Below are 16,108 nucleotides of genomic sequence, written 5' to 3'. Positions count from 1 at the left end.
TATTGTGACGTCACAAAGTTTGATTGCACTATGACGTCATACTATGAAAGTGCACTGTGACGTCAAAACAGCTTAACGGTATAACTGTACTCTTGAAAATCACATGCGTGAAACCCGTTGAGTAAATCATATTATTACCCATATGAACTCAAATATGCAGTTAATAACTTTTTGATATTTGCAGTGTGCAATTAGTGATTCTCGAAGTTGATCAATGATCACTTTTCATTGGACAACGGAACTATTTTTTTCTCATCCCATTCATTTATAAATCCACGCCTTTCCCTTCAGATGTTTTACGTGCTACAATCTCACTGATTCGAGATTTTTAAGACGAGAAACATAGTTTCATATCAAGAACATGATTCCACAACATTTATTTTTCATTTATTTCACATGATTTTCGTTTAACATTAAAAAACAAAACTACGTCTGCGTTTGTAAACAAACATTTGACACATGTCAAAGTAAATGACCTCGTTAAAGCGGACGGAGATCTGACTGACATGAAAAGTTATTCGTATAATTCAACCTCTGAACACATTTAATGTCTTTGTTGTCAAAACTGCATATGGCCAGATTGAAGTTCCAAGATTCAGATTGTGATGTTGCCGGAAACTGTTTCTAGTGCGCCAAGATCAACACCACCAACTCCGGGTTTGCGTTTGTGTTAGAGGACTTGCTGTTTGTCGAAACCCAAAACCGGATTTAGTACAGACAGGTTTGCCCTAGTTAACGATGATGACATCGATAACTGCCAATGAAAATGAAAACACAATGAAAAAGACTAAATTTGAAAACACATCAAACCAAAAACAATTGAAAATACAAGGAAAAGAAAACTTACCCCAGCGAGCTGATCCTGTGTCCGATTTTGAACTAAATGAACTCCGTGAATGCGGACAGCTTGTCACCAAGTCTCCAGATATCGTGTTAGCCTATCAACAGGTATTCGACCATTATGAATCGCATCAAAATATCAACAAACTTCCGTCATCTGACTGTGTCCACTCCACAAGCGTGTTTGACAAGTCTTCCTAAAATCCCACATGCACATGTTTCTAATCAGTCACACTTGTCTCAAATTACACACGATGTTCATTAAACTTGTTGTCCGGATTAAACTGTAACGCCGCTTCTCTTGTCATTCCTGGTTTCGGCTGTCTCATATCTGGGTAAGGTCGGGTCATTCATTCCGACAAAGCTAAAGCTCGGAACTTAAACCGTTCATATCACTCATGACATATTTTCTGTAATCACTCGTACCTCGTGGGTTATTCTATAATCATTAGCATTTGATAATTACAGATTTCACACATACAACTCAAGAAGATAAAGCTTGACATTCAGGAAAACACCTGCTTTCAGACACGATGTTCTCGCTTATCTTATCAATCTTACCGTTTGGAGCTCTAGGTATATATTTCCAACCACTGAAATTCGACACATCTAGATTTATTTGACATTTTGAACATGGTATTGCAGAATATCATATTTCTGTTGTTGATATCAATCGTCACACCCGATGAGTTGCCATTTGATCTACCGTCACTGAAGTTGGCGACTGAAACATTGAAGTCGCAGGTTATGGACCTGCAAGTACCTAAAACAAAGCACTTCTTTCCTCCGTTCAGATGGGATGAGGAACAAGGAATGTGGCCCAGTGATGTCAAGCTGAACTTCCACGGTTACCCAGATAATGTCTTGTTCAGAGAACTATTTGGCATATTCGACAACAATATGTTCACAACCACCTACGTTATGGCTTGCTTGGTCGAAGGACGGAGGTATATCAATAGCACATCGTATGGACCGACGCACGAAGAAATGACTAATGGTTTGAATGCCATTAAAAGCCACCATGATATGAATGTGAACTATTCTAACTCACTGATGACGTTCTGGCCTCAGAAATACAACGAGACACTCGGAGTCTATAACAGTTACCCTATCAATCTGAATGACCTCATCAAAATGACTGACGTCATGCCACTGAATGCGACGTATGAGTTCCTCGAGAAACTGGGTCTGAAAGATGTTGAGGGGATCGTCAAAATCTTAATGAGCATCAGGTCTGTATTATTTTGATGCTCGTATTGTTTTCCGATTTTCATATGTTAGTACCCTGATAAATTTGGCAACCTCTTATGAAAAAGGGGTGGTCGGGTAGCCTAGTGGTTTAAGCGTTCGCTCGTCACGCCGAAGACCTGGGCTCGATTCCCGACATAGTTACAATGTGTGAAGCCCATTTCTGGTTTCCGCCGTGATATTGCTGGAATATTGCTAAAAGCAGCGTACGTGCTCACTCACTCTTGTAAAAATATTATACACAACATATCTATGTGTCGATTGTATCCAGCTAGTTAGGGTGCTGCAGGATATCAGTACGTGGTCTATTATAATTATATAAATGATATATAAAGTGGACATAAAGAACCGTGTCACTCCACGAATCAATTGACATTGGCTCCAGCATTCAGTGTTCGCGGAGGCACGGTTAGCCAAGTTTTTGTGCAATCGCCGTGAAAAATTGCGTCCTTTGGGCGTGCCACAAAACTGTGATCATGAGTTCGAATCTAAGATTCGCCCTGATACTATTTCTCTGTCGGCAACATACCGGTACTCGTGGGTTAAACCGACGTGGGAAACGTCTAAGGCGTTACTTCCGGCTTCCATCCTTGATCAAGCACGCGCTCTGCGCTGTAACGGCAATACTGTCCAAATCGGCATAAAACCGATATCTTTGGATACAGAGGTGGTTACACAAAGGCGTTTCACATCCCACCGGACTTCGATGACACCTTCCTTAACATTGGTCTGGGTTCCGTCCTCTCTGAGATGTCCCATCTGTACCCGACCTACGACAAGATGTGGCGATCCCACAACACCAATCTCACATCTGTGTTCAACGCCCTCAAGTATTACGCCTACAGGTCAGTATGGTAGAGGGCATGCTTATCTTCATCTTAATACGGGAATGAGTCCCTGATGAAACAAGGACTATGTCTGAGAAGATTATCCATGTTAGACTACGGTATGGTGTCTCAGTTGGTTTGCACTTTAAAACCAGCATCGTATTTATTACGTCTGCACAAATGCAAACATCCACACATACACGTACATGCACACATACACACACGTGCATGCACGTCCCCATATGAGTAACATAATCATAAACGCGACGTTTATTCCCACTTCACAACATTTAACCCAGTGGTGGGCAGCAATTATAATCCTGTTTTGTGGCCCTGAAACGGTATTTGTATTTAAGAAATAAACAACTCGTGGTCGTTGATTATCGTACAATAAAACACTGCAGGAGGATTAAACCATGAGAGGCGCATATGAGACAAGCATATAATTACTGGCAGAAAACCGTTACGACGAAATAACCGTCACCTTCCCTTAGGAAGGGGCGCGGCCGAGCGGGTATTGGACGGGCGGGCGAGCAGTGACACCTCCCATAAAAAAATGACGTCCAATATATGACGTCATCAAGTTGGGAGCGCGTATTCGAATCCCCAGAAATGACGTCAAGATAGAACCATGTTGAAATATTAGATAGCCACGCGATAAATCTCGAAGAACAATAAAGAACTAAGTGTGGTTTATTTCACGACAAAACATTATTTGCTTCTATTTGATACCGGTGCGGTAGTTGTGTTTTAACTCTATGTCTGCAGTGTTTCTCCCACTGTTTCCAGCCAAATGACATTTTCCTGTTTCCAGTCAAATCCAATTCTCAAGTCTATACTTTTTTCCGGCAGTCAAGTTGTTCAAACTACAATCGAGAAGTTTTATTTTGGAATTCATGGTTCTCTAGGTTCTGACAGGAAATGTGATACATCAAAATCAAAGGTTTTCTACAAAATGCTATATCCTTCAATTATGTTATGTTGACCACAGTAAGACGATAATCATTTAACAACAGTTTGAAAAATACATGGTGGTAAAGGAGACCAAACAATATGAAAACATAATTAGAACCAATGTGTAGCTTGGGGGTCGAGATCTGCTAAAAGTACATGTTTCTTGTTGATGCATGATGAGTTGCTTCCATGCTATAATTACTACTTACTTTTACATAAAAAAGGTTTTATTCTGATTTTGTTTATAGAACAAATGTTAAAATATCCACATGAAACTAACTAACTAACCCCAATCAAGGGCGTCGTGCCGTCTTATTCTCCTTCTATTCTCCAGGTACAGAATACGTACGGAGTGGCTTCTAGGTCCCTTTTCCTCTGACGTACCAACTTCAATGCTTAGTTAGGGCCACTTGTAACGCCAATGTGGCCAAGGTAGATGTATTTACATGGAAGGGACCTTCCATATTCATTGAATTCCCAATACAGCATTGTTATTGTTTGATCAATATCATCCGAAAGTATTATTTTCAAATATTTCAAGATTATACCGCTAATTCTGTATATCACACAGACCCTTCTCTGGGAACCAAAGGGTAAATACCATCGACTCCAGGACGTACTACTTTCTCAGACATTGGTTGGAGCAGGAGAAAGAAGCCGGACACGATGTAGCCTTAGTGCCAACATGGGTTTGTATACATGCGTAAAGTCGTACCATTTAACCTATCATTATCTGTATGTCAGACACAGATAAAAAAGTGAGTTCATGAATATTGTTATATCTATAACCTAACAGTTAGGAGTATGTCACGTAGTACCCTGTTACCATTCAACAGTACTGATGATATCACTGATTAAAGTATCATTAACGTCAGCATGAATACAGATGCGTGGATCATATACGTACGCCATGGAAATGTATCAAGGACTAACTGCGGGTCGTTTGACTTGTTTCACAAGGTGGCTTCGGAAGAGACATTTACAGCTGTATGACTGGAGACACGAGTGTCGTAGTTTATCCTTTACATGTTCATACACGACTAGCACATGTTCAGCGTGTCAGAGATATGGGTATACAGTACACTTATGTAACTTAGACCTACAAGTACGAATATATGTCAACAAAGTATGACAGCGATGTGGTTGTTATAGTTTTTGTATACGTTAAAGCTACTATCATACTTCAAGCACAGTGGACTTACTATTACCTTAACGTTTAGGTCCAGCATTTAGATCATACTCACCGCCAAAAGAAACGCGAACCATAGAAACATATAGTGAAGCTACATTGACGACTCTAGAACGACCAGCTTACAGGAGGCACGGTAGATTTAACGCTCATACAACTTGGAGATCACAACAATTCTACGTTTTGTATATCTGAGATATCGCCGTCGAAGGACCTTTATATCTCAGCGCAACAAGTAAAACTTTCGCTGAGATCACTTTGTGAAGTAATTCCATGCATTCCTGCCGACTCCAGTCCACCATGGCAGTCGGGCGCAGTTGCAACATTCTCATGAATAGCAACATTTAACTAATGTTTAACGCATTGTTTTGTATTATATGACATGGTAACTGAAATTATTGAAATATTAAAATTAACATTGATTCGTACAGATCCAGGATACCGACGAGGTACGCACGTGGTTTGACAAGGGAGTCATGATGCCCTTCAACATCAACAACATCGACGTCACTGTGTGTGCTAACTTCATATTTGGCGTCACCAATGGAATCATCAATGGCCTTTTTCAACCATCACTGTTGGATGATCCTGAAATTATGGTCAGTCGAAGTGGTAAACTAATGCGACAAATCCGTTCCATATTTAATAAATATCTGCTGAAAGCGATTGTACGATTCCGACTGTATCATAAGCATGCGTTTATGAATCACTATCAAACAGTGATGATACCAGGTGTTCGTGAAAAGGTCAGGATATCCTGGCCCACTGATGGCACCCATCACAAACACATGCAAAGGGAAGTCAATTGTTCATCTGAGTAAACACAGAATTATATGGCACACGTAAACATAGGGAATTGCATCGGACAACATTTTTGTCACTGATGCGTCAGATTTGGAAATGTTCTACCATTAATTTTGTGAACTTCAGAGCAAGAGTCGTGTTGTACTCTTTGAAAACTTAGCAGAAAGAGCATGCTCGAGTGTATCTAAAACGTAGTGGAATGAAAACACCAAAAGCTGGGACAACTGAAATATTGCTCGACATGAAGGGAAAGTTACTATTGGAACGTTGAAGTCAATCCTCTTGTCATTCAGTCTTGTGGAGAGTGTTTTGTGACTCTTTGGTCGCCCTTATTTCTAGTCCAGTTGGGTAAATCAGTGGAAGGGAAATGGCTGTTTGATGGTTATTGAAAGCGATATCAGATCATCGTTAGGCCAGAAGCTTAGTTAAACATCTTGGCCAAATTATCGTTCATATCTTTGTAATCTGGGAGGACCCACTAGTGATCGTTAGTGACGAACTGATAACCATCAAGGATTCAAATAAGGATGAATCTTGTCCAGGAACTCAAAAGGACGTAAGCTACCGCGACACATGTCCAAATGGTAATACAAGAGAAGGATTTTGAAACATAGTTTCATTGATTAACCGGATAAGGAAAATTCTTCATTGACTTTGGTTTGATTTTCCAAGTTGTCCACAGTATCGCAATTAGCTTTACAGTTACATCCCTTAGGTGCGCAAAACACAATGATTGCAGGTCCAAACTCCAGAATCACTTTTTAATAGATGTATGTGATTTTCAGCACCATACCAATGTTCGTTTGTTTCCTAAAGATCTTCGGCCAGCATCAAATGAATCTGTAATGCTGTGATACAACTGAAGTACAACGTACCGCTCAAAGCCACGATAAAAGCCAACCTCAAGTATGTTGGGCATATGGTCTTTGGGCGACTCCAAGATAGTTCTGATTAGTCAATGTAAGCATTTCTGTCTTTCAGCAAATCTATAATGATACATCGCGGATGATCGCTTTCCAAGTTCAGACTAACTTCTCCGACCGAGCAGACCTGGCGTTGACGTACTACCCCTCTGTCATAGAGTTCTACTGGTTCGTGGCCAGGACGTACAACAAACTACAGGAAACTCTGGACAGGACGGGATCGCTACCACATAAGGTGATGACAAGCTTTAAGGCTTAACCTAATGGTTTCGAAAGGCCTAATCCAAATGACATTGTTATTGTCATAAATTATCTATCGGAGGTGTTCTGATGAAAGTTAATACACTCTTGGATCATGATTGTGATCATACTGATCAAACAGTCTGGTCAAAGTGAATAGCCTCAACGACAGTACACATTCTGTAATCAGTTGTGGAACGCATCCAGACTAAGGCTTAGCCTGTACGAAAGACTACATGTGGTACCAGCTCTTGAACTACACAAACACATGATTTGCATCGTCGTTACGATATCACAAACTTTTGAATTACAAAAACCTTATAGAGTCAAGCAACATAAATGTGGACTGTACAGGTCAAAGTACAATATTTCCTTCTAACTTGCAGGGCATGGAGCAGGTTCTAGCGGACTTCAAGCGTGTACTGAGAACATACGCCAGCCCTAGACTTGTCACCCAGGGCAAGACAGGCTCTCAAGCAGGATATGACCTCATTTACTATGACGACTTTCTCGGCAATGCCGATAAAACATATGAAAACCAAACTGTGGTAAGTTTATGTGTTGGCAGGCGAAGGTTTGCTATGAAAGAGTTATTGAGTGAGTTTGCCTCGACATCACTTTTAGCAACGTTCCAGCAATATAACGGCAGGTAATCAAACCTCACCTTTAACCTATAACATAAATGAAATGGTTAATAATTTCATAAATTTGACATTTGTGTTCAGATGGTTCCTCTCCTCATGTTGTGAATGAATGTTATATGACTTTTACATGAGCCGGAGAAGGTAATATACTTTTAATTAGTCTATGACTAATTTGGCAGAATAAAATCGGACGTGATCTGCAGTGTATTGTTTGTATGTTTGTTGAATATCACCAGCGGTACAATTCCAGATCTATGAAGGTGGTCTGTTAATAAATCAAGTCTGGACCAGACAGTCAAGCGATTGACACCACCACATTGATAGACACAATTGACATACCATGACAGGCATCAACCAAGTCAGCGAGCCTGACCACCTGATCCCGTTAGTCGCCTCTTACAATAAGCATATTCGTCTTTCCAGGAACACACGATCAGTTTATTCTCCGTTTACGACAAGCATAGTTTGATAGGGACCTGTAGTCTTACCTGAAATCACCGTGGGTGACCGTGGACATTTGTTTGTAATTTTGGTTTATGCAATTGATGGTTGCAGTGCTGTACAGAAGAAAGTTGTCACAGAACAACAAAGACCTAAGGCGACAGAGCATTCCAGCCATGAGTGAGTGAGTGAGTTCCACTTAACGCCGCTTTTAACATTATTCCAGTTATATCGCGCCGTGTCAGCTTAATGTGGGAGTGAAAGTCTCAGACGTTTACCACCTTGGTGAAACCCACGAGCACGGGTATGGTGCTGACAAACCTAGAAACATAATCGGTCCGACCAGGATTCGAACCCACAATCATAGGTTTCTGGCGTTTTCAAGGGATGCAACATTCCAGCCATGTCAGATATGTTTATGTGCAACTTGCTTCTATGTGAGATCAGGACAGCATGTGACCAAGAGCGCTTTTGAGCTACAAAAATGTGTAATATATTATTGCTATTATTATTATTATTATTGGTAAGTCACCAGGGTCTTAGAAGGCTAATCACTTGGATGCAATTTAGCGCTTCAACACGTGTACCTATAAACATTGAGTAAAAATGTATTGCAGAACAACGCGGAGGACCGTATCTTCACGACTTCCATGGCGCTGAATGCTCTGATGACCACATGGACCACGCAGGACCAGCACACCGAGAAGGTCATCTGGGACAAAGGTGAGATTCCTCACTTTCCTGAAATACCACACCCCAAGTAACATTGCATAAAAAGTTGTCATTTAAATATTTGGGTCATTTTTTTCAAAGTTTCTGAAATTTAACATTACCTTGTCTGGAAGAATGAAATTTGATGATAAAAAAACAAAGCAGATAACAATAAAACCGATCGCCCATGGTTACCCGATGCACGTGTGTTCTGTGCAAATTGAAATGCACATGCGTTCCCCCATTTCTTGTCCTATAAAAATCCCCCCAGACTGGTTAACATTTATTCGTCATTGAATTGCTACCACATGCCAAGATTGACAAGAAATCAGCGACACCAAGCCCTTGGACGATTGCAAGCTGGACAAACCGCCCGCCTATGCATTTCAAGTACACGTAAAGACCATATTCAGGCTCCATTATCTGTACCAGACCAGAAACACTACAGATGACCGACCACGTAGTGGAAGACCAAGGGTTACCACCCGACATCAGGATCGTCAGATTGTGCGACAGCTTCATCAAGGTCGCTTTGTCGACGATTGACCTCCACTGTCACAGGCCACACTGAGGCCCCATTCTGACACCACGTCATCGCCGGGACCGTCTTCAGTTGGCAACACAGCACCAGCATTGATGCCACCAGCAGCGGAGAAGAGTCCTTTTCTCAGACGAGAGCCGTTACTGTATCTCAACAGCAGATGGTAGAGAGAGAGTCTGGCGACGCCGTAGGGAACGTTATTCGGATGCTTGTGTTGTTGAGAGAGACTCCTTGGGTGGTCCGAGCATCATGGTGTAGGTTGAAATTGGTCTTGCACAGAGGGTCGACCCTGTGATTTTCCAGAACATCGGTCCTGGGAGAGGCAATGGTGTCACAGCAGCTCGGTACATTGATCAAGTCTTTAGACCACATGCCGTACCTCATTTGGCATGTCGCTGCAACCACGAGTTTCAGCATCATAACGCCCGTGCCCACACTATGAGAGCAACAAGAAATGGCGGACACACTAGATACTGACTTGTGATGGCATTTTCTCAGAGGCTAGTGTTGTGTTTCACTTTAAGAACATTAGGCACTTTAATTTCAACCTTGATGCCAGGTTTCATCTTTTTAATAGCACTCAAAGTATGTGTACAGTGTTTTGAAACAAATAAGGCTACTCATATATCTAGCCATGGTGACGTTTCTTTTGCAGTTCAGTATATAATTATAATCGTCCTGCGTTTGGTGGGTTTCCAGACTACGAGGTCTGCGATATATTTCAGATAACATCATGTTTTTAACACTAATTCGCATTTGTGTAGGATTACATGGATGACCATCGACTTCTGGTTAACCCCTGATTCTGAATAAACACTTAGTACAGAACTAAAATCATGTGCGTTATTCATTATAGATACACCCGCTAATGTAAAGACTACAGTCGACAGAATTGTCAGCTGGTTGTACTACTTCGGTATGTTTAGTGGGTTCGAACCGTGGAATGCTTTCTTCTCCGGCTCCTACAAGGGACTTACAGTACGTATACACATAGCTGTCACTTTGACATATTAGCATCATTAGTTTGACAGGGTCAATACACCTGGACCATGGGGTTGAAACGTGCGCAGGACGCTAGTCTATGGCATAGAACTACAACATGCTGCTTGTTATCCCGAAAGAGCAATTCTTCGTCGGTAAATAAAGCCAACAATAGTGACATTTTAGAAAGTAAGATTTGTATTATTGGGGACATTTCATTTCAAGTTGACAAAATTGGTACTTGAATTAAGTATGGCTTTAACGTGCCCTCGTAAGTTGTTGCTAAAAATTCCGTTTTGGCCAAAACATGTCTTCCCGTCACGAGATTGTCAATAGCGTATATAGCCGTCATGTGGCCTGCTGGAGACGTTTGATGGTAGGTGTTGCCATATTCTGTGCAATGCTTGTCTCAGTTCCTGTATATGTGTTCCTGTAGATTGATCCCTCGCTGGTCCAGTGTCTGTATCATGCGCCCCTGCGGATTCATGGCGTGACTAGGGATGGTCGTTATGGTGTTCTGCTAGAGGAACACTATTACCTGTTGAGATCGGTGTCTTGCTTTGTCGTCCATGTAGAAAGTTCTGGTAGCCAGAAGGTGGTACAACCATCAGGTGCATGATTTCAAGCATGTACCTGTCACACGTCAGATTCCCCTGGACACAGACCTTGTTCAATTTGTAGTCATGGAACAGGCAACCTTAAATGGTGACTGTCTACATTTACATTCGCTTATGTCTAATCTTTCTTTCATTTGTACAGTAATAATATAATATTAATGCGGCATTAAATCCAAAGAACTCGCACATATCTTTAACTAAGGGCTCAAACATACGGGAGTAAAGTAATAACTAAACACTGTTACTTCAAGTTAATTAAACACGGTAGATGCTATCATTATTGTCTGCCTGAAACAAAATATAACCCTCTACTGTATTCTAATGTTGCACACGAACTGTGGATAACTATACTTTTTCACTGTCGATGGCTGCTGTTTTAAACTGTACATTGATAATTAATGTCTAGTATTAATATGGACAGAAGACTTTCTGAATATTTGACTTGCTTTTGTATGTGTTTGTGACGAGAGCTACCAGTGTAGCGTGAAATGCTCACCTTTTCACGAACACCTGATGTCACTATCTGACGGGCGCTTACTCATTATATGGTCGGAATGGACAATCAAGCTTTCTTATGAATATGAACAAGAATTTCTTGCGTTTATAAATATCAAAGATGAGATCATTTGAGTGATATTGTTTTCGTCACACTAGACGCTATCAGATTCAGTTACTGTTGTTCAAATAAAGGGTCGCTCCTGTTCCAGACATACCCATTACTGTACCCAGTGAATCGAGTCGAGCTATTTAATGGGACCAGGATGAACAGAACGGGAATTCACACTGCTAAATATATAGAAGGCGTGGAGGGTTTAATTCCGGAGAAGGAGTACCAGTATGAGATGAAACATATGGGCCATTACAACACACCTACCGTCTTCCCCGGCTACAATGACAATGCCGTATTCTTCCCCTTCTGGTCCTCGGACGCCTACACCTACGTCATCCAGATGTTGGGGGTTGCGAAGTACGCAAGGACTATGGATTAGTAGTGTATCAAATGTACAAATTGATTGATTAAATATTGCAAATAATATAATGATGATGTGCTTGTTTGTGGAACTGGGCGTTATCACCTCAGTTGGTCATTCACAAAGTATTACAACTCGGCGTCTATGCATATAGTATTGACACTAAACGATAACGAAGTCGACTTTACTAAATACGTCTTTGTTTTAGGATGACACATCATGTAGGTCCCAATCTTTGAACATTCCGAAAAGTGATCCCAGGTAGTTATATATGTAACAAATATTAGTTAAGTTCAAGATTAATAACACAAGACTTGAGTTGTTCAAAACAAGTGTTCAAAACACATAGTTTTTCACAAAATGGTTGACAAACAACACTCCAAACTTAGTCCAAAGACAGATGTTTTAATTTCTACCAACCCGCTGTGCACTGTTTGGAATGACCCCAAGTAAATTCTTGAAAATCAGCGAGAGAGGTAATTTCTTTGAAATTTTAGGGGTGACAGGTTGTAGAACTAGTTTTTAAAATGCTATACGAATATATTTCTTCAACAAACTTCAGACTTAACATTCTACTATTTATTTAGGAAGTGTAAGTCATATTAGTTTGTTAGCAATTACCACCAGTAAATAATGAAAAATCAAAATAAACGCTTCTTCACTTCATCATCACAGTTACTCACACTTCAAAAGTGTCAATATGGCTGCCAATGTTTACATTTTAGGTGCCTCAGCAGACATGTTACGAAACAAGATGACAACCCCGATCTATGATGTGGTTCAACATTAACCTGAAGATTCACTTGGAATGTGCCTTCTGGTACAATGTGATTACCAATAGCACTGGACTATGACTGAACAGCTGCTTTTTAGGCTGCTGACAAGGGGATTTTATGTTTGCAGACAAGCCAGCTATTTTGACATGAGGTATCTGCATGATTTGACCTGTCAATATAAGTTTTTTGATGATGGACTTTAAACACCTCTCCTGCCAAACTCTTACGGTGGTAGTAGACAACCTGTTGTCTTGAATAAAGTTTCTTCAGACATGCTTCACTCGGCGTGTTTTGGAGACCTGGCTTGTATTTGAGACCCAGCATGTAAAAGAGGAAATATAGATACGTTTTACAGTTCATATGGGGGTGATCGATCGGCAGAATTTTTTTATGAATCAATATGAAGGCTATTGGTGTCTCCATAAGCACGCTTTTTGTGTGAAAAGATTTAATCTATTTGAAAGGGGTTTCAGTAGCAAAAAGAAAAATGTCATGGTAGAATTAGTACATAGCATAGGTAAACATTGCAGTAACGCTTTTTAGTGACAGAAATAGCTTGTTTGTTGATTAAAACGCATTACAGCTGTTTAATATGGAGTCTCGACCCGATAATCTAATGATTGACATAATGAGCAACGATCAACGCCACCGGGTTACAGTGATTGCAATCAACCAAGTCACCGAGCATGACCATCAGAATGAGATCGCAACTTGTAAATTAAGGCTGTCTTAGAATTGCAGATGGAACCATACTTCTATCCGATGAGCCGACTTGAGCTGTTCAATGGCACAAGAGTCAGCGACACGTTTCGTGCTCATAGTCATGCCATTATGGGGGTTGAAGACGTCACACCAGAGGAGGAACAGAAGATGAAACATGTCCGCGACCGCTTCCAGACACCCACCGTCTTCCCCAGTTACAACGAAAACGCCGTGTTCTTGCCCTTCTGGTCCTCAGACGCCTACACTTACGTCATCCAGATGTTAGGAGTACGCCAGGTCTATGGATTAATAGTGTATCAAGTGTACAATTTGATTGGTTAAATACTGCGAATAGTTATGTTGTGTTTGTGGTGTAAATGGGCGTTATCACCTCAATTGTTCATTCACAAACTGCTACACGTCGGCGCCTATACATATAATATTGATACCAGCAGAAAATGAAGTCGGCTCTAAATGTCTTTAACACTTCATATAAGTATCTGTTACCTATTGAAAATTTGTTAAGGTGGATATATGACTTTTCAATTGAACGAGGGGCCGATCACATGACTGCGAAACGTTGTTACAAAATTGTATTCTTGAAATGACGTAAACACAGAAGGCCTGTATCCACATACCCCTGGGGATTCCCATGCACGCGTGAACACGGATCATTTGTATTTGTACTGATACATCCGTCTTACCTGTAGGCAAACTGATACATACGTCTTACCTGTAGGCGAACTGATACATACGTCTTACCTGTAGGCGAACTGATACATCCGTCTTCCCAGTAGGCGAACTGATACATACGTTTAAGTTGCATACTGATGCTTATGTCATCTATAGGCAAACGGATACATACGTCTAACCTGTAAGCTAACTGACACATACGTCTAACCTGTAGGCGAACTGATACATACGTCTTACCTGGAGGCAAACTGACACATCCATCTTACCTGTAGGCAAACGGATACATACGTCTTACCTGTAGGCTAACTGATACATCCGTCTTACCTGTAGACAAACGGATACATACGTCTTACCTGTAGGCGAACTGATACATCCGTCTTACCTGTAGGCGAACTGATACATACGTCTTACCTGTAGGCGAACTGATTCATCCGTCTCCCCAGTAGGCGAACTGATACATACGTTTAAGTTGCATACTAATGCTTATGTCTTATCTATAGGCAAACTTGCCTTACCTGTAGGCAAACGGATACATACGTCTTACCTGTAGGCGAACTGATACATCCGTCTTACCTGTAGGCGAACTGATACATACGTCTTACTTGTAGGCGAACTGATACATACGTTTAAGTTGCATACTGATGCTTATGTCTTATCTATAGGCAAACGGATACATACGTCTAACCTGTAAGCTAACTGATACATCCGTCTTACCTGTAGGCAACTGATACACCCGTCTTACCTCTGTAGGCAAACTGATGCCTACGTCGTACCTGTAGTCAGAGTGATGGTTACGTCGTTCCTGTAGTCAGAGTGATGGTTACGTCGTACCTGTAGTCACACTGATACCTACGTCGTACCTGTAGTCAGAGTGATGGTTATGTTGTACCTGTAGTCAGAGTGATGGTTACGTCGTACCTGTAGTCAGAGTAATGGTTATGTTGTTCCTGTAGTCAGAGTGATGGTTACGTCGTTCCTGTAGTCAGAGTGATGGTGACGTCGTACCTGTAGTCAGAGTGATGGTTATGTTGTTCCTGTAGTCAGAGTGATGGTTACGTCGTACCTGTAGTCAAACTGATACCTACGTCGTACCTGTAGTCAAACTGATACCTACGTCGTACCTGTAGTCAGAGTGATAGTTACGTCGTACCTGTAGTCAGAGTGATGGTTATGTTGTTCCTGTAGTCAGAGTGATGGCTACGTCGTTCCTGTAGTCAGAGTGATGGTTACGTCGTACCTACAGTCAGAGTGATGCATACATTACGGTGGTACCTGTAGGCATAACGCTTCAGGGCATCAAATACAAATGTCAGGTTAGGGTTTTCGAACATCCACAAATCAGAAGCATGCCTAAGTGCAGTGACAAATGCTGCCTTACTTGCAGCAATATAATTGAAGGTTGTTCATATCCAAGTTACGGAAGATACTAAATTTACTGTAAACGAAAATATGACTTGTAATACCAGAAATGTTATTTACCTGATTATTTGTAGTTGGTACCATGAAAGGTATATCAGACAGATCATAAATTGAAAAGAAGAATGAATCTTCACTGTTCACAAATAAGGCAGCCACACAACCACACGATTCAAGATGATTCAACATCAAGAAGCATGTGGCAACGACAACTTTTTACTTTTCCCGCTATATAAGCTAAATTTTGATCATGAACCTACATTATTTAAAAAAGAGCAACGTTTTATTCATAAATACGCGCCTAAGTGAAATGTAAAGGCGTATGTTCTTTGTCCATTTTCACCTTGGTATTGTGACGTCATAGTTCTCCTAAATGTTATGATGTCACGTAACTATATGTTACAACTCCATGTCCGTTATTCATTTATGGCCTGATGAGATTCCTAGTGGTACGAGCTGAAAGTGCAGATTTCAAACATACGACACAAGAAGATATAGATAAAGCTTGACATTCAGAAAAACACCTGCTCTCAGACACAATGATCTCTCAGAGTGCTATCTTATCAATCTTACCATTTGGAGCACTAGGT

At 40.9% G+C, this 16,108-nt stretch overlaps 1 protein-coding gene across 1 annotated transcript; it reads left to right on the top strand.

Annotated features, from left to right (window-relative positions):
• Positions 1-1,418: 1,418 nt before the first annotated feature.
• On the top strand, positions 1,419-11,949 carry LOC139473241 (uncharacterized). Its single transcript, XM_071255773.1, has 9 exons — positions 1,419-2,072; positions 2,754-2,933; positions 4,441-4,558; positions 5,490-5,657; positions 6,844-7,020; positions 7,412-7,573; positions 8,728-8,833; positions 10,219-10,340; positions 11,668-11,949. Exons 1-9 carry the CDS (start codon positions 1,474-1,476, stop codon positions 11,947-11,949), a joined length of 1,914 nt encoding a protein of 637 aa, XP_071111874.1. The 5' UTR covers positions 1,419-1,473.
• Positions 11,950-16,108: the final 4,159 nt, after the last annotated feature.

The sequence above is a fragment of the Haliotis cracherodii genome, unplaced genomic scaffold, assembly GCF_022045235.1.
Source record: "Haliotis cracherodii isolate W230 unplaced genomic scaffold, xgHalCrac1.p SCAF_27, whole genome shotgun sequence".
In the NCBI taxonomy this organism is placed as follows: Eukaryota; Metazoa; Mollusca; class Gastropoda; order Lepetellida; family Haliotidae; genus Haliotis; species Haliotis cracherodii.
This window is presented reverse-complemented; position numbering and strand designations above follow the sequence as displayed.